Source organism: Nyctereutes procyonoides, unplaced genomic scaffold (assembly GCF_905146905.1).
Source record: "Nyctereutes procyonoides isolate TBG_1078 unplaced genomic scaffold, NYPRO_anot_genome, whole genome shotgun sequence".
Classification (NCBI taxonomy): Eukaryota; Metazoa; Chordata; class Mammalia; order Carnivora; family Canidae; genus Nyctereutes; species Nyctereutes procyonoides.
The window spans coordinates 6,763,090-6,789,954 of record NW_026575146.1 but is presented as its reverse complement, the minus strand read 5'-3'; the positions used below and the strand labels follow the sequence as shown (position 1 = coordinate 6,789,954).

At 41.7% G+C, this 26,865-nt stretch overlaps 1 protein-coding gene across 1 annotated transcript in view; it reads left to right on the top strand.

Moving 5' to 3' along the window:
• The window catches only part of LRP11 (LDL receptor related protein 11), a 48,030-nt gene that overhangs the window by 12,830 nt on the left and 8,335 nt on the right, over positions 1-26,865 (top strand). Inside the window, exons 3-5 of the mRNA XM_055311533.1 lie at positions 10,344-10,485; positions 14,836-14,961; positions 16,328-16,537. Coding sequence (XP_055167508.1) covers positions 10,344-10,485; positions 14,836-14,961; positions 16,328-16,537 — 478 coding nt within the window. The remainder of the gene's footprint in view (positions 1-10,343; positions 10,486-14,835; positions 14,962-16,327; positions 16,538-26,865) is intronic.

Genomic DNA, 26,865 nt, shown 5'->3' with positions numbered 1-26,865 from the left:
TGTACGTCTGCCTCTCTCTGTGTGTCTCTCATGATTAATAAATAAAATCTTAAAAAAAAAACCCTTTAAAACCAAGGTAGGACTACCTTTTCACATCCAAAAGACCCATTCAGGTATTCAGAAAACGACAAAAACCAATTAGGTCCTCACTCTTAAGAGAAATTATTTCTACCGACTTCATTATGATAAAACTGATAGCTAGGTATATTTAGTACTTAGTGTGTATTCAGTACTATACTAATCATTCATGTTAACTAAATATATGAGAAAGGTCATGTTCCTGCCTTGTCTTCTTCCTTTATGAAAAAAAAAATAGGAGAAATGATTGGTCAGAACCAAGAGTCTACCCACTAGACTTTAAAGTTATATATTTTCTGTCCTTGAACAGGATGTTCTACATCCATTAACTGAATATTAATCTATAATACAAAATGCAAATGCAAAAATATACATTTTCTTAAATTCAAAAAGACATTTTTCAGGCAGTCTATTAAATGACATCGAGTTCCACAATTAGTCAACATAATACATTTAAATCTGAAGTCAGAATGTAAAATCTGACATTTAGGAACAGGATACAGAGTACAAGGGTGTCCAAGGAGATTTGGAATCCATAAATCCATAGATTTACTTATATTCATCAGATGTGGAAAAAAACTTTTTTTAAAGATTTTATTTATTTACTCATGAAAGAGAGAGAAAGGCAGAGACACAGGCAGAGGGAGAAACAGGCTTCATGCAGGGATCCTGGGTCTCCTGGATCACGCCCTGGCCTGAAGGCGGCGCCAAACCACTGAGCCACGCGGGCTGCCTGGAAAAATTTTTTTTTAAAGATTTTATTTCTTTTAGAGAGGAGCATGCATGCATGCATCTGAGCACAAGCAGAGGGAGAGGCAGAGCGAGAGGGAGAGAATCTTGAGCAGACTTAGTGCTGAGTGTGGAGCCTAAAGTGGACTCAATCCCACACCTGAGACTGTGACCTGATCTGAAACCAAGAGTTGGAAGCTTAACAAATGACCCATCTAGCATCTCCAGTGTGGAAAATATTTTTAACTAAATGATTTTAGAATAACACATGTAATGGAAGTTTACTAAAGAATGGATGTTGTTGGGGTGCTTGGGTGGTTCAGTCGGTTAAGTGTCTGCCTTTGGCTCAGGTCATGATCTCAGGGTTCTGGGATGGAGCCCTACATCAGGCTCCCTGCTCAATGGGGAGCCTCCCTCTCCCTCTGCCCCTTTCCCTGGCTCATGCTCTTTCTTTCTCAAATATATAAATAAGATCTTTTTTTAAAAAGGAATAGGGGCATCTGGGTGGCTCAGTGGTTGAATGTCTGCCTTCCACTCAGGTCGTGATCCTGCAGTCCTAGGATGGAGTCCCGCATCAGGCTCCCTGTAGGGAGCCTGCTTCTTCCTCTGCCTATGTCTCTGCCTCTCTCTCGCTGTGTCTCTCATGAATAAATAAATAAAATCTTTTTTTAAAAAATAAAAAAGGAATAGATATTGTTTACACCAGTAATTTCATTATGAAATTAAAACCAATTTCACACTGGCTTGCCTGCCATAATTAGTTTTTAAAATAGATATATTATCATCTAAATTGGGGTCTGCTGGAAGTGAGAAGGGGTGGTATTCCAAATTACCCCCAGGACCACTGAGAAAAAATGGAGCAAACCAGAACATGGGTGCTTCTTTATAAAACCTAAGTTTTACTGGATGGTCTCTGGGGTTTCCCTGCTAGTCTCCTTTTAAACAACCTCACCAAAAAATAAAAATGGTATTTTATAGGAGCACCTGGGTAGCTTACTCAGTTAAGTCTCTGACTCTTGATCTCAGCTCCCGTCATGATCTCAGGGTCGTGAGATTGAGCCCCATATCAGGCTCCACACTCAGCTGGAAGCCTGCCAGAGATTCTCTCTCTTCCTCTGCCCCTCCCCTGGCTCTCTCCCTCTCTCTCTCTCAAACAAATAAATCTTCTTAAAAATAGTATTTTATAATTCAGCATTAGAGAAGAGGTTTCTGGGAAGGGAACATAAATAGAAACAAGAATTGACTTTTTTCTCATAGGGCAAGAGAGCTCAAAATAACTGTTGAATTTCAAATTGCATTCTCTCCTGCAATAGGAGCCATTTTATCACTTATTCCTCCTCAATCAGATTTCCTGGGACATAATTTAGGTCGATACTGAAAATGCTCACAAAAGGAACGAATCATTACATGGCGAGGAGATGATTTAAAAACCTGTAAATAAATAAGTAAAAAAATTTATACATGAGAGGCACAGAGAGAGAGAGAGAGACAGACAGACAGACAGAGAGAGAAGCAGGCTCCATGCAGGGAGCCCGACCCAGGACTTGATCCTGGGTCTCCAGGATCAGGCCCTGGGCCGAAGGCGGCACTAAACCGCTGAGCCAACCGGGCTGCCCCCACCAAAATTTTTTTTAAAATAAAAATAAAAACCCATTGAAAGACTTGATAAAAATTTAGTGAGCAGAATTTTCAAGGCAGTCTGCAGTTATTTAACCAAGACACAAGATTCCAGAGAATCTACCACAGTCTTTAAATTAAGCAGTAACTCTCTGTCGTCTTCTGTTTTCTACACATCTTCATCAATAACAGGCCAGTGAAATACCTGAAATCAATAATATCACAACAGAATTTGTAACAATAATGAAAGATTTCAGTAAAAATATTTTCAGTGAGGAAAGGAATGAGCTGAAGAGAGGTTTCACTGCCCCAGGGGCCTGTCTCTCCTTCCTCTAACCCTCCTTCCTCTATTCCTTTCATGATAATTTTTCCCTTTCTCTCCCAAAGCTTAGAACTGTGCTTATACTTACTAGGATTCTAATAATACTTACTAATTAATTGATTCTTTTTTTAAGAAAATTACTTCTAAGGAAATGTTGAAAAATAATCTCCCCAGTGGAAAAGAAAGTACATAATTCATGAAAAATAAATCTGGGTAAATTGAGTAAGGTAAGATCTATGCCAGTAAGGGGAGAAGCTTTAAAGTTCTTTGTTCAGGGATCCCTGGGTGGCGCAGCAGTTTAGCGCCTGCCTTTGGCCCAGGGCGCGATCCTGGAGACTCAGGATCGAATCCCACGTCAGGCTCCCGGTGCATGGAGCCTGCTTCTCCCTCTGCCTATGTCTCTGCCTCTCTCTCTCATTCTGTGTGACTATCATAAATAAATAAAAATTAAAAAAATAAATAAATAAAGTTCTTTGTTCAGGGCAGCCCCGGTGGCGCAGCGGTTTAGCGCCGCCTGCAGCCCAGGGTGTGTTCCTGGAGACCCTGAATCGAGTCCCACGTTGGGCTCCCTGCATGGAGTCGGCTTCTCCCTCTGCCTGCGTCTCTGCCTCTCTCTCTCTCTCTCTCTCTCTCTCTCTCTCTCTCTCTGTGTGTGTGTGTGTGTGTGTCTCTACGAGTAAATAAATAAAATCTTTAAAAAAAAAGTTCTTTGTTCAGCAACAAACACACAATTTCTCAGACAATAAATTGACAGCACAACAGGCTTCCAGAATCACAGAAATCAGCAGTGAATCTGTGCTTCCGGTCAAATGGAGTTTGGACCTGATTTACTGTATCTACATTTTGTAGACCATTACATCTGGCCAGTCTGTATGTAAACTGTGCCTGGGTTCTTTCTAAGAAATGGTTCTTGGAATAAGAACCTTGGAAGGTTTTACTCTGCTGACTGAGAGGTAGGATTCTGGAACGGCTGTGTGTGTGGAATTTGGAATCAAAAGATCTGGATTTGAACCTAGTTTTGCCAATTCCCTAGCAAGGCAAACTTGGGGAAATTACTTCATTCTTTTTTTTTTTTAATAAATTTTGACCTTTATTTTATTTGTTTTAGATTTTTATTTATTTATTCATGAGAGACACACAGAGAGACAGGCAGAGAGACAGGCAGAGGGAGAAGCAGGCTCCATGCAGGGAGCCCCACATGGGACTCCATCCCAGGTCTCCAGGATCAGGCCCTGGACCGAAGGTGGCGCCAAACTGCTGAGCCACCTGGGCTGCCCTACTTCATTCTTTAAGCCTTAGCTTCCTTCAATTATAAAGAGGATTTTCACCCAATAGAGTTTCAGTAACAGGTCAAAGTGGGAAAATGCAAATAGAGCGCTTAGGGTACTACAGAGCAGGAAATGAGCACTCCAGGAGAAGTAACTATTACGGTTAGTTCTAAACATCTTAGGATGTAAGTATTGGTCTCTTGTGACCAATAGTTTAACTGAACTACAAACAGAAGAGATATACTCACTTGTATATAAAAAAAAATTATGAGGGCCTCTTAAATCAAGGAGCAAGGAAGTAAGGCACTGTGCAAAATTTTAGGATATATTGCCCTCAAGTAGCTTGACACCTGGTAGGGAGATAAGATGTGCACCTAAATAAAATCATACCAACTAGAAAGTGGTAAGCCTGTAAAAGAATGTAGATAAAGTGCTACTACAATTCAGAGAAGGAGAGACTATAATCTGGTTGAGGGAAGTCTTCTCCCAGTTGGTGGCCCTGTGGTACATGTCTCTGTAATCTTAATATTCTGACAAGTAGGACTTATAAAATTATATTGACTTGAACATTTCACATTGAAAAGATCCACATTCTATAGTGCAAAAATTTTGGACTTGTCTGAGAGCATTCAAATTCAAGGTGTGTTCTCTGAGTATGGTGACCTAGGGCCATAAAATCAGAATCCATTTATAATGAGAATCAGGTTTGACTTGCCCAGAGGACAGTTGGACATTTGCCTGGTGGTCTGTATAGTAACATATTTTTACTTTCCTAAGAAATACTACAGAGGGGCACCTGAGTGGCTCAGTCTGTGAAGCATCTGCTTTCAGCTCAGGTCATGATCCCAGGGTCCCAGAATAGAGCCCTATATCAGGCCCCCTGCTGGATGGGGATCTGCTTCTCCCTCTGCCCCTCCGCCTGCCTGTGCTCACGTGCATGCCCTCTCTCTCTCTCTCTCTCTTTCTCTCTCTCAAATAAATAAATGAAAATTTTTTTTAAAAGAAGAAAGAAAGAAAGAAAGAAAGAAAGAAAGAAGAAAGAAAGAAAGAAGGAAAGAAACGGAGGAGTGCTTAGCCAGCTCAGTTGGTAAAGCATCAACTCTTGATCTTGGAGTTTTAAGTTCGAGCTTACTTGGGTGTAGAGATTACTTTAAGAAAAGAAAAAAGAAGGGCACCTGGTGGCTCAGTTGGTTGAGCGTTCTACTCTTGGATTTGTTTGTTGTTGTTTTTTTTTTTAGATTTTTATTTATTTATTCATGAAAGACAGAGAGAGAGAGAGAGAGGCAGAGACACAGGCAGAGGGAGAAGCAGGCTCCTTGGAGGGAGCCTGATGTGGGACTCGATTCCAGGTCGAGAGAGAGAGAGAGAGAGAGAGAGAGAGAGAGAGGCAGAGACACAGGCAGAGGGAGAAGCAGGCTCCTTGGATGGAGCCTGATGTGGGACTCGATTCCAGGTCTCCAGGATCACACCCTGGGCTGAAGGCGGCGCTAAACCACTGAGCCACTGGAGCTGCCCTCTAACTCTTGGTTTTGGCTCAGGTTGTGATCTCAGGGTCATGAGATCAAGCCTTGTGTCAGGCTCCTCACTCAGTGCAGTCGGCTTGAGAGATTCTCTTTACTTCCCCCTCCTCCTCTGTACCTTCTCTCTCACTTGTGTTCTTCTCTCTCTCTCTCTCTCTCTCTCTCTCTATCTACTATCTAAAATAAAGAAAAGAAAAATAATACAGAGAGATCTTGTGTTCATTTTATCCATTTACCCACATCTTGCCAACCCAATGGATATTGATCTTTGATCTTCCCCTGTTTAGGAAGGAGAGAAGGGCAGTAGGAGAAGAAAGAAACAAGACAGAAGCAGTACTAATCTTTTGTTTGTAGGAACTCTGCATTTTGGCCAGGTATCAAAGAAATCGGCTCATGTTCTCAGGGAATGTTGTCCTGCTCTTTGTGGGAACAATGAGAACTTTTGTCTGATTCTCTTTCTCCCTTTTCCTATTTTTTATCCTGGCACTTAGGAAATGTTTGTAAAATACTTTAAATCCTTCCCAATGTCAGGGCATCCCAGGTGGCTCAGCGGTTTAGCGCCGCCTTCAGCCCAGGGTGTGATACTGGAGTCCCGGGATTGAGTCCCACGTTGGGCTCCCTGCATGGAGCCTGCTTCTCCCTCTGCCTGTGTCTCTGCCTCTCTCTCTCTCTCTCTCTCTCTCTTTCTGTATCTCTCGTGAATAAATAAATAAAATCTTTAAAAAAATAAAAACTTTAAATCCTTTCCAATGTCATATAAACATGAGAAGATGTCTGGAAGGATCACCTGGGTATTGGAAGGAAAAACATCCATCTTACTGTTCTAAATATTCTAAATATCTGATTTCTAAGAAAGATGCCCCTTGTTAGCTAAACAAATAAAAAGGAAGGGATATTAATCTGAAGAGATCTAAATTGAAGCTCACCCAAGACTTTGAAGGTTATTACCATGGTCTGGATCTGGATCAGTGTTTCCTACATCAGAAAGGAGGTGCCTATGAAGGCAGAAAGAGGCATCCAAAGCCTGGGTGGGTGATTGGGCCCTTAGACAGGGGATGTTCTGTCTTCCAGCCCCAGCATTGAAAAGAGGCTCCCCAAACAAACCACAGGTCCTCAGAGTTTCAGTTTGACATTAGTGTGTTAAATGTTGACACCCAGAGAGCTCGGGCACAGGCCTGGATAATACTGTCCACATAGATGGCCCATCTAGATCTCTTGCCTCAGGGCTTCCCTGGACTCTTAAAATGTCCATTAACTTCACCTCCACCTCACTCCTATGGCCCCACTCAGGGTCGCCCTGACCTCACCAATCTCATTCTGTTCAATCCTATGGTCTATCCTCTCCTCTCATGTACCTGGGCAGCAAAGCCCTCAGCTTTGGCTTTCTGCAGTCTTAGGTCTTGTCTGCATTGAGGCTGACCAGCTCGGACAGAGTTGCTCTCCCTTGTAGGACCTTATTCAAGGCCACAGGGCTTGGTGTAGTCCTTATCTGCCACCATGTACCCATGTGTCCCAAGAAGCCAGTGGTCTTACCTATTACACTGCTGCCATCTAGCAAGGCCTGCCTGATTCTGAGCCAGAGCTAGAGAGAGTGAGAGTCTACCACCTGCACCAGCCTTACCAGCTCCCTCCCCTTGTAGTCACTTGCTCCCCTTGGCTCAGCCTCACACTCTGCAGCCATGGGGAGAAGTCATAACTGATCCTTACCTTGCAATGATGTAGGCAGAGATGGAAGGGAAAGTTTCCAGAAGAAAGGGTCAAATCACATTGGAGTGCAGGTCTCTTAACCACTGCAGTGACTCTGGCTAGAGACAGGGTGGGATCAGAGCAGGGTGGTGATGGTGACAGTGGACATGATAAGAAGCAGTTAAATTCTGGACTTTTTAAAAGATTTTATTTATTGGGACACCTGGGTGGCTCAGCAGTTGAGTGTCTGCCTTTGGCTCAGGGCATGGTTCCGGGGTCCTGGGATCAAATCCCGCACCAGGCTTCCTGCATGGAGCCTGCTTCTTCCTCTGCCTGTGTCTCTGCCTCACTCTCTTTCTGTGTCTTCCGTGAATAAATAAATAAAATCTTTAAAAAAAATAAAAGATTTTATTTATTTATTTATTTATTTATTTATTTATTTATTTAGAGAGCTTGTTAGTGGGCAGAGGGGCAGAGGGAGAGGGAGAGAGAGAACCTTAAGCAGACTGCAGTGGGTGCAAACCCCTTCATGGGGCTCAATCCCATGACCCTGAGGTCACAACCTGAGCCAAAAGCAAGAGTCAGATGCCCAACCGACTGAGCCACCCAGGAGCCGCCGTGTGTGTTTTTAAAGTAGAGCCAATAGGATCTCCATCGATTGCATATGGAATGTGAAAGACAGCAGGAGTTCAATATGACCTGTTGTCCCAAGCCACAGGTCTTGTCTCATTTTAAATCTTACTCATCTGACACTCTGATGTTCTGAATGTTCTCAGACATTGATGCACCCGTTTGTTTCTGAGTATTGTTTGCTCATTCCAGACTTTGCAATGATCTTATCATCTCCAGCTCTCTCTCTGCTTGCCCCTCAGGTAATGTTTTTATTCTCACAGAAGTGACTTTTCATGTCACAGTGTGGCAGTGAAAACTGTTCAACATCTCTTTGAAATACACCACCAAGGACTGGTGGCCTTCTTTGCCACCTGTCCACCTTACAACTTTTGCAGGGAGAGTGATAGGACGTCCATCACCTGGAGGTCTTTATTCTGTGACCATCTCAGCGAGTGATAGTCACAGTTATTGAGATTTCATTTCCCTGTCTATAAAAACAGGGTGATTCAGCTTGAGGTGAGAACTAACCAGTGAAGATAATGGATATATTTAAGCATTTCCTATGTTTCAAGCTCTTTTGATATTTAAAAATTAAAATAAAATTGTATTTTATATTTATAATTTCTATATAAGCCCTATATTAAGTTCTTTTTACATCATTATCTCATTTGATCCTTAATAAGGTAGGTGCCATTATTACTTCCATTTCACAGATAAAGAAATGGGCTTTACTAGGGTTAAGTGAATTGTTCAAGGTCACACCAAGCTGGCACATGGTGGAGCTGGCATTCCAGCCCAGCTCTGTTGGATGCAAGACCCCGCTGTTAACCACTTTGCTCATGTTTCTTCCAGTGTTACTGCATATCACCTGTATGTGCCTGTTGTGTGCAGATTCCCAGATCTCACTCTCACACCCTCTGACTCAGACTCTGAGGCTGGGCTGGGAAATCTGAAGTTAATAGCAGCTCTAGGTGATTGATGGCCGAAAGCAGCCTAAATTTGGCAATCACTGTATCTTCTTATATTGCCTCTGAGTGATTGTAACACGTTCCACTTGTGTGTATATGTTGTCCAGACAATGCTGCTAAGCCAAGGTTATGTGTAGGAATCTAAATTCTAGGATTATGTGAATACAAACAAGCAGCTGATAGTTCTAACAGGGCAACAACTGTCTGTACTTTCATGTCCATGAATGCATCATTGTAATAAACCATGTATTGCTCAGAATTCATTTGTAGACCATATCCAGACCAGTTCATTTAAGCACAAAGGGATATTTCCTGGAAAAATAGGATAGTAAACCATCGTGGTATCTGGGAAGGCTGAAATATATAATAGTTGGATTGAACATCTAAAAGTGACTCCCCAGATCACAAGGTAAGCAGCCTCAGAAGCTATTGCTCTGATCAGGAGGCTGCTTGAAAAGTGGCATGAAGAGAGTAGAGGATTAAGATGGGGCCCGGGGTTTAGGAAGTGAGCAGAAGTGAAGTCCATGAGAGTGATCAGCAAGGAATACCTGGGGGAACTCGAACACAGAAACAGAAACCAGGGAAGTCAGGAGTTCCAAAACCAAGAGTGGCCAACATTATAAAATACAGTAAGAGGGCCAGAGGAGGGGGAGCTGGCAGGCAGTGAGTCTAACAAGTATTGTTGACCTTGATGACCTGGTGACCTTTGCTAGATCAGTTAGTGAGTTTTACCAGCAGTTTCAGGGGAATGGTAAGGAAAGAAATCAGATGGGTGGGATAAAAAAAATTAATAGAAAATGAGCAAATGGAAACAGCACATGCAGCATGAACAATGTTTTGAAAGGTAAGTTGAAATGGAAAAGAGATAAGATTGTATGTCTGGAGATGGTCTTGGAGTGTAGGGTTTTTTTATTTCCTGTGGTTTTGTTTGTTTTTAGGTCAAGAGAAACTTGAGCATAGTGATAACAGAGCCATTTGAAAGATAAATTACTTGATAGGCCAGTGTTCTGAAGATCATAGAGGGAAGGGGTCAAGGCCTAGATGGAGGATTGGCCTGGAGTACATCTTATGGCCAGGGGAAAGGAGGTGATGAAAAAAAAAAAAAAAGAAAGGAGGTGATGACAGGTATGGGTCCAGGTGCTTTCCCAGCATGAGGTGGGTGTGGAAGCCATAGTCATGGCCATAATTATGGTCCTCATTTTCTTCTCAGAGCAGATGAGATCACCTGCTGGGAAGGAAGGAACCAAATATTGAGTGTGGAGCTTGGAGGAGTTACAGGTTTAGAATAGCAGCTGCTAAGGACAAATGAAGGCTTGTCAGTTAAGGATATTGCCAGCCCAGATAAAACTGAGAATTGTGAATTCAAAGTGGAGCAGCCTGCCAAAATAGTGTATGATTTAATATTTTACATCCTTGGACCAGGAGTGGAGAGGCAACTCATGGGACTACTCCAAGGATAATGTTGATTTCCAGTTCAGGATGATGCTGGACTCCATGCCTCAGATCTCTTACCTAAATGTGCTGTTTCCTGTTTGGGTGTCAGGTACCTCAGTCAGGAACCCTGAAGCTGTCCCACTTACAGGAAGGAACATACACCTTTCAGCTCACTGTAATGGACACTGCTGGGCAGAGAAGCTCCGACAACGTCTCAGTGACGGTGCTTCCCATGACGTTCTCCACAGGAGGTGAGAGGAAAGTCCTTCCCTTGCATTCATGGTGGCTGACAGAAACCAGCTAGTTACAGAAGGATTGGCATTTAATATTCTGACTGCACTCCTTGGGCTCTTCCATTCTTTTTGTTTTTAAGTAGGCTCCATGCCCAGCATGGAGCTCAACACTGGGCTTGAACTCACACACCGAGAGCAAGACCTGAGCTAAGATCAAGAGTCGGTCACTTAAACAACTGAGCCACCCAAGCGCCCCTCTTTCTTTCTGTTTTTGGTCATGGTTGAATAAGAGTCTTTTCTAAAAATATGAAAATATAGGCTCCATTACACTTTGGATTTAGTGGCACTGCTGAATTGGGATGGAGGAGAGCTCCAGGGGTTGAGATAATAGATTATGAGATAATAGGACCCTACAGACTCTTTATCTTTCCTGACTGGCTTTCATAAAAGACAATCATAGTTTTTCTGGGAGAGGCTCTTGTTTAAAGATAGGTGGTTTATTTGATTTGTATGTTCAAAGAAGGCAGCTAAAGGAGCATATTTAAAACAAATTAAATTTAAAATTTTAAATAATCCTTTTAAATTGTGTGTGTGTCAATTTAAAAGGGCTATTTAGGGATGCCTGGGTGGCTTAGCAGTTGAGCACCTGTCTTTGGCTCAGGGCATGATCCTGGAGTCCCGGGATCAAGTCCCACATCAGGCTCCACACAGGGAGCTCCATGCAGGGCTCCCTCTGCCTGTGTCTCTGCCTCTCTCTGTGTGTGTGTCTCATGAATAAATAAGTAAAATCTTTAACAAAAATAAAATAAAAGGGCTATTTAAAACTTTTCGTGGACACATTGTACAGATACCCTAATAATATAGCTTTATATATTTGTGATGGTTCTCACATTCTGTTGCGCAATATAAACTCACTCTTCTCACTCATCTAAATTTCTTAATTTCCCAAACATCTACATTTCTAAGATTAGCTCATCAAGTTTAAGAAATTAGATGGATAGATAGATAGATACAACTTAAGAGCACTAAAGATATAGAGATATTACAGAGGGAAACCCCCACAGTTACTTCTGGAGAAGTGCAGAGGTAAGTGTGTCTAAGGGTCTTGTCATTGGTCTGCAGATACTCTCAGTGTCTGCAGGAACACAGAATGCCCAGGAGCTGTGCCAGGCACTGGGCATACAGCAGTGTGCTCCGTAGACCTGGCCCCGTCCCCATCCCCATGTAGCGAGGCTTCACAGTTGCTAGCCATGGCTCCAGTAAACCCACAGCATGTCTTTGCCATCCCTGACTACTCAGTAATTAGATGGTAATTATACAACATTTGGAAAAATAAGGGTAAAAAAGACTGGAAATGAGTATATATCACTGATCTTGTCTTCTATCAAGCATAGGTCAGTATGCATATTGGAAAGGAAGCAAAATTTTAGAATGCTGAGAACTTGGCAACTTTGATAATTTGCCTTCCATAGGGATACAGAACATAAGCAGCTTCAGAATCCGGCTGGCTGACTCCCCATCCAGCCAAGGTTCCTTTTTACTGTGAGGAAGGAGGGTGACTGCCCACCGGACTAGCTGGCACCCAGCTCCTGCCCATTGCCATCCTCTGAAGCAGTGATGGCAAGTAAGAAGAGCTGTCCCAGTCAGGAATCCAATGTAGCCCAGATTCCAGCAGGGCCACTGATTTATTGTAGCTACAAAGGAGAGCCAGACAGTTACTCAGAACATTTTTGAGGGGTGCCTGTCTGGCTCAGTTGGAAGAGTGTGCAACTCTTGATCTCGGGGTCATGGGTTTGAGCCCCACATCAAGAGTAGAGATTACTAAAAATTAAACTTTTAAAAAAGAAAACATTTTTGAGTACCTTGGCATGCTAGACATGCAGCAGGGCCATTGGAAACATGGCATCAGCTCCAGCCACTCACTCTCTGTAGAGGACCGTTGAGCCCAGAGGGCTGTCCTTCCGGGATCAAGAGCTCAACTTGGCAGGAATTGAGTCCAGTACTGATTCTTGGAGGAAAGAACCCTGCCATCCCTACAGAAGTTGGAAAAAGATTGCTTCTGGGAGGGAGAAAGGGATATAAGTGCAGGTACAAGCCAATGGCTAACACTGCACCAGCCTGGCATTTGCCTGGTTTATTGACTCAGCCCAATTTTCCAGGGCTCCAAACGTAAATTGGCAGTTGTACATTTCTGGCCTTTCTCCAAGATGATAATAAAATGTATTTGAAGTGGCAGAAAGTTGTGTGAATCACTTTTGATTACTGAAAGTCCACTTGGATATAGGTCTTATGTATGTAACTTTATACAGAAGATAAAAAAGAATGGTTGTATCATTAACTAGTATCTGGACTCACTCTCTGGCTAGATTGGAATAACATACTATGAATAAAAGTAATAAAACACCACATAGAGACAATTGAAAACCGGAAGTGGGGATAGAAAAGTGTTTCTCTCCCCTGTGTTACATATGGACTGGTCTTACTGTTCATAACCTAGCTGTAATGGTAGCCAAGGGTGCATGTTCTGGGGGAACCAGACAAGCATGTACCCCTGCTTCTGTGATAATAATTTGGTTGAGCTTTGAGTATAGAGGTTGCATGTTTTCAAACTTTGGGAAAGATAATCTATTCAAATGCCAAGCCAATAAACACTTCTAACATAATCTAGATTAGTGGTCTCCAAAGAGGATCTCCCAGACACAGACATTTTTAGGATGGAAAAGAAGACACCTGAACTTATATTTTTAGTAATTTCTAATATTCTTTGAGTTTTTAGTATATTTTATAACATGTTTAATATGTTACTGTACTAGTATGTGCATATTATCTATAGGTGGAGATGGATGTTTACCACACTATATGTATAGTATACCACACTATATGTATTGATCAGATGCACAAAAAGATTTAGAGACCACTAATCTAGAAGTAAATGGATAAGTTACAAATATCAGTCTATCTCCCAAACTACCAAGGAATGAGTAAAACTTTGAGATATTTAGGATTTTCATGTCATGGACTTAAAAATGTAAGCGGTAGCTATATTCTGCTTGGTATTCGGGGTAACTCAGTTCCTCTTCCCTTTTTATCTGAGCTCCTTTCCTGGAAATGAAGCAAATTCTCCTTTGTAGGCCCAAATTCTCAGTCATAACTGAGACTCTCTACTTCGTCTCAGGAGCTTCTACCATCATTTCTTCTCTTCTTCCTCCTGGATCAAGATATTTTCAAACTGCCTTGTACCTAGAGAGACTCCTTTCCCAGGCCCTAATTTAACTGCTTTCCAATGGAATATGCATCCAAGATTTCATTTGGGCTTGTATACTATGCTCAACCATCTGTTTCAGTAGAACATCATCATCTACTGCTCTCCCATGTCCTGAGAGAATTGTCTAGTTCCTTCTGTCCCTGAAAAATTATAGAGCTCCATAAGAGCTACTTCAAGTCTGACACCTTTACTCTGCATTAAGCAGTGTCAAAGTCTCCCAGTTATTGTATAGCTGAGTCTGGTAAACTTGGCCTAATCCAGAGTTGGGGAATGCCTTTCAAGAAAATACATGTAGCTCCTATGAATTACACTGTAGATTAAAAACTCAAACCAGCTCCAAAAGGGAGACAATTTAATTATTTGAAGAAAATAAATTCATACCAGCTAGTAGCTAAAGATTCTGTTTATTCTTTGTAGCACCAGGAGTGTATGGTAGTCAACAAATAGGGCTCAATAGTAGAAAGTTAATCTCAGTAAAAATTATTACTTAGGAAACAAGAATGTAAGACATAGCATTCTTGTAACATGTAGAAAATAGTTCTCTAATAAAACATGGCCAGCCAGCCAAGTTCTGTGCAGGGGTGTAAGAGTGTTAGGCAGCCTGTGGAGCTGACCGGAAGGAGATATTTAGGATTTTCATGTCATGGACTAAAAATGTGAGCAGTAGCTATATCCTGCTTCGTCTTCAGGGTAACCCAGTTCCCCTTCCCTTCTTCTTTGAGCTCCTTTCCTGGAACTGAAGCAACTTCTTTGAGCTAAAGAAAGAAATGCAGAGTGAGATCTCTGGAGGAGCAAACCCAGGGCTGGCTGGAGAAGACTAGAGCTGCGGTTTCTCTGTTTCCACCTCTTAGGCAGTGTTGGCTTGGAGAATGGCCCTGAGACAAAGAGCCCATGGTGATGCCTCAGAATCAAGACACAAGGTCAAGGAGACACCTTTAGCTTTCTAGGAACCTGTTGCTCCAGCTCACACTGTTGGGTCTTTCCCAATTATCCTCATCTCTATACCCCAAAGCATTTCATCCTACATTTAGTCTTTGTTAATCACAACATGGTGAAGTGTTGACTTTCCCACACTCCTGTAACTTGAGACTGTTTATCAACAGGATGCTTGAGTGTTTGCTCCCGCTACCACTTCTTTTGTGACGATGGCTGTTGCATTGACATTACACTGGCTTGCGATGGAGTGCGGCAGTGTCCTGATGGGTCTGATGAAGCTTTCTGTCAAAACTGTGAGTCTGCTGCATGATCTTTTCAGGCAAGGAGGGAGAAGGGGTATCTGTATTCTCAAAATAATAAAATACAAACTCAGTATTGCTCTTTTTCTACCCAGTTTCAGGTATAACTTCATCTGAATAAGCTATGCCTTATATTAAATAAGCATTTAATTTGAGTCTCTAATCTCAGTTATAAACATAAGACTTTTTATATTGCTTACATTTTTTTGAAAATTGCTTTCAGTTTTCCAGGAGATTCTTCCCTAAAAATGCTTTGTAGGATACAGTTTTTAAAAAAAATTAAAATGAGGGACCCCTAGGTTACTCAGTGGTTGAGCGTCTGCCTTCGGCTCAAGTTGTGATCCTGGTGTTCTGGGATCAAGTCCCGTCTCCCCCCCACCCTCCCTACATCAGGCTCCCAGCAGGGAGCCTGCTTCTCCCTCTGACTGTCTCTGCCTCTCACTCTGTCTCTCATGAATAAATAAATAAAATCTTTTAAAAATAAATTAAAAATTAAATTAAAAAACCAAAATGAGTTAAGATTCTGTTTTGATAAGTTTTTTAGAAAATTTGTGACATTGTAGGGTGTGGCTAAGTCAGGACTATAAACCGGTCTTACAATATCGTCTACATACAACAAAAGGCCACTGCAAGAAAGGAAAAAAATTTCAGGAAGTGTTAATGAAGGTGTTGGTTTGAAGAAGGATGGAGAATCTCAAAACCTTGGGTTTAAGCTTTGTTTTTGTCGATTTATATGTGACATTTAGAAAGTCAAGTATTGGGAGAAGAGAAAACAGTTTACTCATTTGAAGAGAGAGAAGTTTTTTATGGGGCTCTGACATGTCTTAGATGGTTATTATTTCCAAATATCCATGACTTTAAATCTACTGCAGGGATCCCTGGGTGGCGCAGCAGTTTAGCGCCTGCCTTTGGCCCAGGGCGCGATCCTGGATACCCGGGATCAAATCCCACGTCGGGCTCCCGGTGCATGGAGCCTGCTTCTCCATCTGCCTATGTCTCTGCCTCTCTCTCTCTCTCTCTATGACTATCATAAATAAATAAAAATTAAAAAAATAAAATAAATCTACTGCAAATTTAATGTTGTTTTTAAGATTTATTTATTTATTTATTTATTTGAAAGGGAGAGCCAAAGAGAAAGTTGGGGGAGGGGCAGAGGAAAAGAATCCTCAAGCAGACTCCCCACTGAGCTCAGAGTCTGACATGGGTTCAATCCCAGTACCCTGAGATCATGACCTGAGCTGAAATCAAGGGTCAGCTATTTAACTGACTTAGCCACCCAGGCACCCCCTCAAATTTAGTGGTTTTAATTACAGTTTAGAAAAGAAACCCAACAACTAACAGCAGCTTTTCCATGCTCCAGTGAGCCTTGACCAGAAGACGGTGACCCACACAGCAACTCTCCAGCCTAGAACCACAGGACCAAGCAAAGATGCAGCAGGAGGTTTCTTCTTGGAAAAGTCTCAGAAAGTCACTGTTCAAAACCAGCCACCAGCTGGTTTATCAAACGCAGAGAAGAGGAATCATTCCATGTTTTGGGGACCAGAGAGTCAAACTGATCCTATGATGCCAGGTAAGGCTCTGAGTGGGTACTCCACAAACAGCCTCATTGTCTACAGGGACCCTTGGCTTCAAAATTCAGGTTATATTTGAAGAGTGTTAAGGAAATACAAGAAAGAAGAGAGTTAAAATGAACAATTTGGCCTAAAAGGAAAAAAAAATCTGACATTTGCACTGATTATTTATAGTAAGAAACACCTAATAAGTACACTCATACATACTCCAGAGATACCAGTACCTTTATTAGTAAGTTAGAATTAGGAAATTTCAACATGTGTATTAAGGAAACAAATGCCCTAAGTGTTAAATTTTAGGTTACTTTGGGGAACCCTGGGTGGCTCGGCGGTTTAGTGCCTCCCTTTGGCCCAGGGTGTGATCCTGGAGTCCCAGGATCAAGTCCCACATCAGGCTCCCTGAATGGAGCCTGCTTCTCCCTCTGCCTGTGCCTCTAATTTTTTTTAGGTTATTTTGAGATGAAGCAGCATAACCCCTATGTTTTCATATACATCCTCTTCACACTAAGCAAGTAAATATGAAGAAAATATGTGTCACATGGAAATGGTTGTATGTGCCATAATTTAGTGTTATGCTCCCTATTTAACTAAATCTGATTTTTTGGTTTTTTCTAGTAAGGCTAATAAGAAATTTAAATCCATTTACACTGCTGAAGCATTAGCATTCTATCATCTTAAATTTATTTTTGCCCATTTTTTAAAAAGATTTTATTTTATTTTATTTTTTAAGATTTTTTAAATTTATTCACGAGAGACACAGAGAGAGAGAGAGGTGGAGACACAGGCAGAGGGAGAAACAGGCTCCTTCCGGGAGCCGGATGTGCATACTTGATCCAGGGACCCAGAGACCATGCTCTGAGCCAGAAGCAGGCACTCAAACACCAAGCCACCCATGCGTCCCTAATTTTGTGCATTTGTATTTGTTGATGTATTTGTATTTGTTGTCATGTCATCAACAAATACAAAACAAATACAGAATATCACATTTCTGTATGCTTTTGTAAATGTCTTTTCAGTGCTTGGACTCTGACTACATTATATGGAAGCAATCTATCACTATTTTCATACCTTCTTGATGAAAATTTTTTGTTCATTGCAGAAAATTCAAATAATATAAAAGGAAAATGACTTAAAACATCACCCTTTACCGAAAATAACTTTTAATATTTTGGCATATTTCTTTCCAATCTTTTGTTTATCTACTGTTTAGATTTTAAGAGCCTCTATACAGATGCATCCACAAAATATTCAGTGAAGGGCTTTTCGTTCAGACAGTTTAGATTTAGGTGCTTTCAGACCCTGGCTTAGGTCTCCTCTGTTAGCACTGCCACTTGATGGGCAAGGCAGTCAGTCCCTCTAAGCCTTGGGATCTGTTTCAGTCTGTTTTCTCCAAAGGGGAGGGATGAATGGAGAAGAGAGCCACCTGAGGCCAGATTCAGGGGAGACCAGGTGTTCTGGGCAGGAGTGCAGAAGGGTTGGAGAACCAGTGGACAGGACAGTGTTCCCAGAGGCCAGGACAGATGGGCTCTCACTGTGTCTCTGTGGTAGAGAGGCTCACGAGAGCGAGGATGGATTAGCTGAGGGCAGAGTGGAGACCAAAGCCGCCTCTAGTTTTGGTTCTGGCTTTAGAACCTAAAGCAAGCTGCTTCATACTCTGTAACTATTTCCTCACCAGTTGGTAAGGGATTTCAACCAGATGACCTGTAAGCCCCATGTAGCCCTGAGGGTGCTTCAGGGATGACCATAGCCTGAGGTTTACGCACTCCTCCGCCTGCTCTTATGCATCAGAAAGACTGGTCTCTTCGTGATCCAGGTGCAGGCTCCGGGGCAGTGAGAACTCCGCTCAGAATTCCTTTGAAAATAATGCACCACCACTTGATGGGAGCTGGCACTCAAATTAAAATGCATTTCCAATCTCTGCTTTGTCCTTTTTGATAATAAACCTCTGACTTTGGCTATAAAGATAAAAGGAATAGAGTTTCACAGGTGCAGAGATTAAATGTCCTGTTATTATTTATAATATATATGTGTGTGTGTTCTTTTTCCTCATTAATACATATTTACTTTAGAAAATTTGAAAAATATAAAGAAAAAATTAAAACCATCTAGCAAAACTCATCATTGATATTTTGTTGCATTTTTTTCTGGTCACTTTTATTTGTACACGTACATACACATATTTATTCCCTTTTTTTAGAGAATATACAGTGTTATGTTTTTAGGTGTACAATATAATGACTTAACAATTCTACACATTACTCAGTGCTCATCATGATAAGTGCACTCTTAATCCCCTTCACCTATTTCATCCATCCCCCACCTATCTCCCATCTGGCAACCACCAGTTTGTTCTCTGTATTTAAGAGCCCATTTTTTATTTCTTTTTTTTATAAAGAATTAGTTAATTAATTAATTAATTAATTAATTAATTTACTTCAGAGAGGGCACACAAGCAGGGGGAGCAGCAGAGGGAGAAGCAGACTTCCCATTGAGGAAGGAACCCAATGCAGAACTCGATCCCAGGACTCTGGGATCATGACCTGAGCCGAAGGCAGATACTTAACTAATTGAGCCACCAAAGCACCCCATTTGTTTTGTGTCTTAATTTCCACATATGAGGGAAATCTATGGTATTTATTTTTCTCTGTCCGACTTATTTCACTTAGCATTATACCCTCTAGGTCCATCCATGTTGTTGCAATGGCAAGGTTTCATTCTTTTTATGGCCAAGTAATATTCCATTGTGTATATATGTATACCACGCTTCTATCCGTTCATCTATGGAGGGACATTTGGATTGCTTCCATATCATTGCTGCCATAAATAATCCAGCTAAACAATGGGGCATGTGTATCTTTTTGAATTAGTGTTTTGTTTTTTTTGGGTAAATAGCTAATAATGGACTTATTGGATCATATGGTAATTCTATTTTTATTTTTTTGAGGAACCTCCATGTTGTTTTCCACAGTGACTTTACCATTATGGTTCTGATTTACATTTCCCCAATGATTAGTGATATTGAGCATTTTTTCATGTGTCTGTTGACCATTTGTATATCTTCTTTGGAAAAATGTCTATTCAGGTCTTCTGCCCATTTTACTTTTTTTATATTTTTAAGATTTTATTTATTTATTTGAGAGAGAGAGGGAGAACAGGGGGAGAGGTAGAGGGAGATGGACAAGCAGACTCTGTGCTAAGCACAGAGCACGCAATCCCACAACCCTGAGATCATGACCTCAGCCGAAATCAAGAGTCACTTAACAGACTGAGCCACACAGGTGCCCCTTCTGCCCACTTCTAATCAGATTATTATTTTTTTTTTGTGGGGTTTTTATGCTGTAAGGTTTGTTAAGTTCTTTATATATTTTGGATGTTAACCCATTACTGGATATATCATTTGCAAACATCTCTCCTCTTCAGTAGGTTGCCTTGTTGTTTTGTTGATGGTTTCATTTGCTGTGCCAAAGCTTTTTATTTTGGTGTCATCCCAATACTTTAATTTTGTTTTTGTTTCCCTTGCCTGAGGAGACAGATCTAGAAAAATGTTTCTACAGCTGATGTTAAAGAAATTACTGCCTAAGTTTTCTTCTAGGAATTGTTTCAGATCTCACATTATTTAGGTCCTTAATCCATTTTGAGTTTATTTTTGTGCATGGTGTAAGAGAGTGGTCCAGTTTCATTCTTTTGCATGTGGATGTCTAGTTTTCCCAACACCATTTATTGAAAAGACTGTCCTTTCCCCATTGTATTTCTTGCTTCCTTTGACTGTATAGTTGTGTGTTTAATTTTTTATTTTGATCCTGTTCCGTTAACCTATGTGTCCATACTGTGTTGATTACTTCAGCTTTGTAGTGTATCTTAAAATCTGAGATTGTGATACTTCCAGCTTTGTTCTTCTTACTCAAGATTGCTTTGGCTATTTGGGATCTTTGTCTATATGGTTCCATATACATTTTAGGATTATTTGTTCTAGTTTTGTGAAAAATGGTATTTTGATAGGGATTACATTAAATCTATGGATTACTTTAGGTATTATAAACATTCTAACAATATGTGTTCTTCCAATCCGTGAGTATGGTATATTTTTCCATTTGTTTGTGTCAGTTTCAGTTTCTTTCATTAGTATTTTATAGTTTTCAGAGTACAAGTCTTTCACCTCCTGGATTAAGTTTATTCCTAGATATCTTATTCTCTTTGGTACAATTGTAAATGGGTTTTTTTCTTAATTTCTCTTTCCGCTACTTCATTTTTAGTGCATAGAAATGTAACAGATTTCTGTATACTAATTTTTGTATCTTGAAACTTTACTGAATTCATTTATCAGCTCTAGTAGTTTTTTGGACATTTTTTCACTTTTTTTAAAAATATTTTGTTTATTTATTCATGAGAGACACACAGAGAGAGGCAGAGATATAGGCAGAGGGAGAAGCAGGCTCCCTGTGGGGAGCCCGATGCAGGACTCGATCCCAGGATCCCAGGATCACAACCTGAGCCAAAGGCAGACACTCAGTCACTGAGCCAACGAGGTACCCTGACATTTATTCACTTTTAACAAAATTCACAACACATTATGGTTATGAAACTTTTCTTTTTCTCAGGAGTATATTCATATGTTATTACATATCCATCAAAAACAAGAACTTTTTTAAGAAACAAAGCAAAAAAGGAAATAACCAATTAAACAAAAAAATCCAGACTCACAAATACAGAGAACAAACTGATGGTTGCTGGAGGGGAGGTGGGTAAAAAGAAAACAAAACACAATCTTTGGAAGTCCAGGGTGGAAAAGGTGGGAAGAAAAGGCCAAAACTTTGAAACTGTTCAAAAGGGCCCTTACGGGGCACAATTTGTGTAGACAGCAACCACCCCCTCCTTCCCCATCCCAAAGACCACCACACTCATGTCCCCAAGCCTCCAATTTCTTATGAGTTAAATTATGCTCCACCCAGCATAACATAAATAGATTTTAAAATGCACTACTCTTTGTGACCTATGCCTGGGTTTTTACAAGAATTATTAGCTAATATAGTAAATATGGACAAGTTAAATTTTCTGCTGCTTCTTTTCCCCACAGACATGTTGTGAAGATAAAAAAAAAAAAACTTAACTCATTGAAGATACATTAAAGAGATACTATGATTAATACTGATAATGTAGTACAGAAAGGGATGAGGTGCAGTATTTTGCCTGTCACATTAGCAAGGTGAAAAAGTATAATAATTCATGTACTGAGTACAGAGAAACAAGACTCATGCACTTTTAGTGGGATTGAAATTAATACAATCTTGGGGTGCCTGGCTGGCAGAGTCAGTGAAGCTACCTACTGACTCTTGGTTTTGGCTCAGGCCGTGATCCAGGGTCATGAGATCGAGCCCTGGACCTGGCTCCACAATCAACACAGAGTCTGCCTGAGACTCTCACTCCCTATATCCCCTCCTCCCCTGCATGCATGTGCTCTCTTCCTCCCTCTTTCTCTCTCTCAAATAAATTAATAAATCTTTTTAAAAAGTTAGTACAGTCTTCTAGAGAGCAGTTGGAGGGCAGTTTCTGAAGCATTAAACCTGTATTGCCTTGATTCAGTTATCCCACAATTGGGAATTTAGTGCAAGCATGTTACTAGGATAAGATCAAGGATTTGTTCAAATATTCAGTTTCACAGTGAATGCACACTCAGTCTACTCCGAGCCATCGGTCAGGACTGCACAGAGCCACAGTGGTGCCTATGCTGAGCACACAGTGGCTCAATGACTGAATTGTTGCTCGATGTGCCTGCATCTGTAGGGCCTGTTCCCTGTGTGGTCAAGTCATTCATTAACAAGGCTGTCCTCTTCTATCTGACCCAGTCAGAGGAACGAAATCTGATTTCTAGCACTGCAGAGTGCTAGACAAGTGGTATATCCAAATTCACATTGAATCCAGTTTTTTGAAACTTGAGAATTCATGTCCAGCGTAGCAGGTCAACCAAATTCCCAGAGGATCCAGACTGAGGCATGGACTTGTGAGAATGCATGGTTTCTGTATGGATACATGGGGCTCTGCCTGCATTTTCTCAGATTCCCCTGCTAACCGTGCCAAAGCCTCACCATTTAACTTCCCTCTGGCAGTAACTAGAGTGAGCAACTGTGACCTTTGCATTATTGTGGGAGGTGTTTTATCCAGAGGGCATAAAGGATATTCAAAAGACTTTTTATATGTGCCCTGTATTTTTCATGGGTATTTCATCTTTTCATTATACTGTCTCTTTTCTCATTGAGAAAACACTCTGAAACCATAAAACATTTCTGGGAAGGTAGTTTGAATTTATTGAAGCCTGGTAAGCAGCACGGCTGAATAGCCTATTATGCTCCAATATGATGGCAGGAGTCAACTGTTCTCTCAAATGGATGGATCTTGTCCTAGTGCAATCCAGAACATTTCCTGAAGAGAGCTCCCTTTTCCCTACTTTGCAGCCACACATTGTGGTATACCAGTGCATAGTGCCAAAGAACAATTCTGTTGTCTGTGTTTGTTGGCAGGTGGTCACAGGGAGCCATAGAGCATTCTGGAAGGCAGGCCCTTATTGTAGCCACTTTTCCAGCTGATATTTCCACCTTCCTTCCAGAATGTACCGCATATTCTATGGTCAGTGAAAATGACATTAAAACAACTTCTGTCAAGCTTCCAGCTACTTCTGTAAATGCATAGCTATGCATGTATGCATAACACAATGGGTCCTTCAGAAAGAGGAAGCACAATTCCCTAAGAAATGAGTTATTTGCAGAAGCAAATGCCATCTTTGTCTTATTTGTTCTGACTTGCCACTCTGGTTAGAGCCTACAATAATAGGACATGTGGAAGTGAAGCATTTCTCTATGGTGTTCCATATGTTGGCGTCTGGGAAAACTGAATCCAACAGTCCAGGAAATGACAGTGAATTCCTCTCTGAAATGTAGAAAACAGGAATTCACATTTCAAGTCTCCTATGTGCACTGCCTTCTCCCTAATGCTTATCTCTTCCACCTCCTATAGCACGGGCTTCTTCTCCCCAGTGAGTGAAAGCATTTAAGAAAATACTCAAATTTGACAGCTGAAGATTCAGAATGAATTTGTTTAGTTTTTCACATGAACCCATCTCCAAAACAAGATCCCCTTTCTAAGTACAATTAACCTCTTTCTCTGTTGCATCCTTCATAGAGCTTTATCTCAGACTTCCTAAGGAAATATTTAAATTTGTGATTTTTGCCTAGGTATTTTGTTTTGCCTAGATATGAATAAATAAACACAGTATCAACTCTAAGTTCTTGGATTTGTGGCTCTGAGAGCTGTATGGTTCAGTAGAAAAGCTCCTGCGCTGGAGATCAGTCCTGGGTTCTAATTCTAGCACCAGCAGTTACTAGCTTCCACTTAATTAGCTGCTCTGAACTGCCTTTCCTTGCCTATGAGAGGATAATAGTATCTTCTCACAGTGTTGCTGCAAGGATTGCATGAGACATTGCATGTAAATATAATCTGTGTCTCTCAGTGCTAGATGAATTCTTCCTGGAGCATTTGAGTGCAGTGGCATTCACTAGGAAACTCGGGTAAGAGAGCTACAAGCCCATAAAACAATTAATTCAAATGATGGCCCCAGTACTGAGTTCCTCTTCAAACTTAAGATAAACAATCTCTCATCTTCATTGGAAAGAGACAGAGGCAGGGGGGGCGGGTGTTGTGTAGTTATTTTATATTTTTCCACTGGGCAAAAGGTAGTTAATCCTCTGAAAAGAACTGGAGGTTGGTAAATTTTGGTGTTTTTATTCCTGGCTCATTATTTTTAAAAAGTAGGACATGAGTTCTCAGCCATGTGATCTTCCCACTTCCAGATTTTTTTTTTTAAAGATTTTATTTATCTATCCACGAGAGACACAGAGAGAGAGAGAGAGGCAGAGACACAGGCAGAGGGAGAAGCAGGCTCCATACAGGGAGGCTGACATAGGACTCGATCCCAGGTCTCCAGGATCACACCCTGGTCCAAAGACGGTGCTAAACTGCCAAGCCACCCGGGCTGCCCCCACTTCCAGATTTTTTATTGGAGAGAGTACTTACTGAGTGCCTATCACTGTGCACTTCTTTGTTCTTTATAGCAACCTGGCAATGTGCAGAAATCATTAGCCACATTTTATGGATGAAGACACCGAGACATAGAGAGGTAGAGGCTTAGACTGGGTCATATAGCTAGTAAGTAATAAAGCCAGAATTTAACTGAGTCTAATACCAGCCCCAGGAGATGTCGGCTTTGGCAGCAAGCCTCACTTAGCTACAGAGACAGGAAAAAGCTACAGTTCCCTTAAGACCTGCTTGTATGGTCTTTCTATTAGGGCATTAGAAGCTCAGAAGAAAGAGATCTCTGAGTGCTGGAGAAATCGGGGTTGGCTGCTTATAGATCTGCATTATGACTTTCATGGGCCCCCCCCCCAAAAAAAAACCCAACCAAAATATTATGCTTTATGACTGTGTTGGTATAGAGATTAATATAACACAGGCCAGCTTCATTATTATATATGCATTATTATTATTATTATTTATTATTATTATATCCATTGTGTTCTTGTGATCCTAAGAGAAATCAAATGGAAATGTTTTTGTGGGTCCAGTGCCCATGGTGCCTGATGGACAGGTAGCCTTGCCTGTGATATGCACAGACATTCCACTGCACACTGGAGAATGGGCAGAAAGAGTGTCTAATTGATTGGCTAACAAGGGTTCTAATTGACTGAGTGAGCAAATGGGTTTGTGGATGACAATTCCTGAAGGACGGGATCCTAGCTACCCGAAGTGAAGGGTATTTGTAGGGAATGGAGGGCAATATGGGGGACCTCGGAAGCCCTGCTTGAGGCATCTGGACAGGTGGAGTCAAGAAGAAGGGAAACAGGGCAGCCCGGGTGGCTCAGCGGTTTAGCGCTGCCTTCAGCCCAGAGCCTGATCCTGGAGACCTGGGATCAAGTCCCACGTTGGGCTCCCTGCATGGAGCCTGCTTCTCCCTCTGCCTGTGTCTCAGTCTCTCTCTGTCTCTCTCTGTTCTCCCTCTGCCTGTGTCTCTGTCTCTCTCTGTCTCTCATGAATAAATAAATAAAATCTTTAAAAAAAAAAAAAAAAGGAAGGGAAACAGAATTTGGTCCCCAAAGCCAGTAGAAGAAGGATCAGTACCCTCCATAATAAAGCTTTCACCATTCATGGCAAAATGAGAAAAATAAGAACAAAGTAGTCAGTTTTTTATAAGGCTAAATTTATTCAATTTAAAGAGCCATCCTCTTTACATAGTAGGCTCTTCATGTTTTGGGTTTACACATTTCATTACTTTATACTGAAGTGAAGGCAGTGGCCTTTGTAAATGTCTTTACTTGGCAAACTAAAAATTGACAACCCTAAATTGGCCCCCCAAATAATTTTGATTTTGAAATGATTAAAAATCATTTTGAATTTTTAATTGGTCCACACAACCCAAAGGGGTGGAAATCAACTTGCCATGTGGAAGACAGCCCAAGTGTTCAATGGCCTTGCACTCCACCAGCCCCATGGCTTAAATTCAGTAGCCCCTGTCCCCTCCTCCTGGGACATGGATCTCCTCAGCTCCTTGGCATCCCCTTGTCCCTTTGTCCCTGAGCTGAGCGGCCCCCACATCTGGCAGTCCAGCCACAGAGACAGCTGTTCCCTGGCTGGCTGCCCTCTACGCTCCCCCACGGATCACCCTCTCCCCCTGGCTGCTCCTTTTCCCCTCCCCTCACGGTTCTGGGTGGGAATCGGGGCTTCCACCTCTACAGTAGGGTGGACAGTAATAGCAATCAGTTTGAAAGGTAAGTCTGATTGTCTGGCCTACTAGAACTTGTTTACGCCTCACTCATGTCTCTCACTCCCTTTGGGCCAGGAGCTCATGGAGGACCGCCTGAACTATGGGTGTATATGCAGGTGGCACTTGTGGGTCCTTTAGAGTAACCTGGCCAAGCACCAGGGCAGGCAGGGGAAGCAGAGGGCCACTGCTGCCTGGGCTGAGAGGAGCAAATGTGCGGCCACCTCATGGGCCTCCTGGCACTGATGTGCTGACAGAGTGCAGTAAGGAGCTTCTGTAGACACAGCCACCCAGGCAGAAGCTCTTTCTGTGAGTTAAAGGGACCAAAAACCTAAGGCTGTGGCAGAGAAGAGGACAGAGAAGAGGGGCCACTGTCGGGGGTGCTTCAGAGGGTATCCTGGATGCAGTCTTGTCTGTGCTGCCCGGCAACTGGTGGCTGGGGGGTGGAGGGCTGAGGAGCATGAAGGATGCCTTCAAGGAATAAATGGATTCACGGCCCCTGCTCTTTAACAGCTACATCAC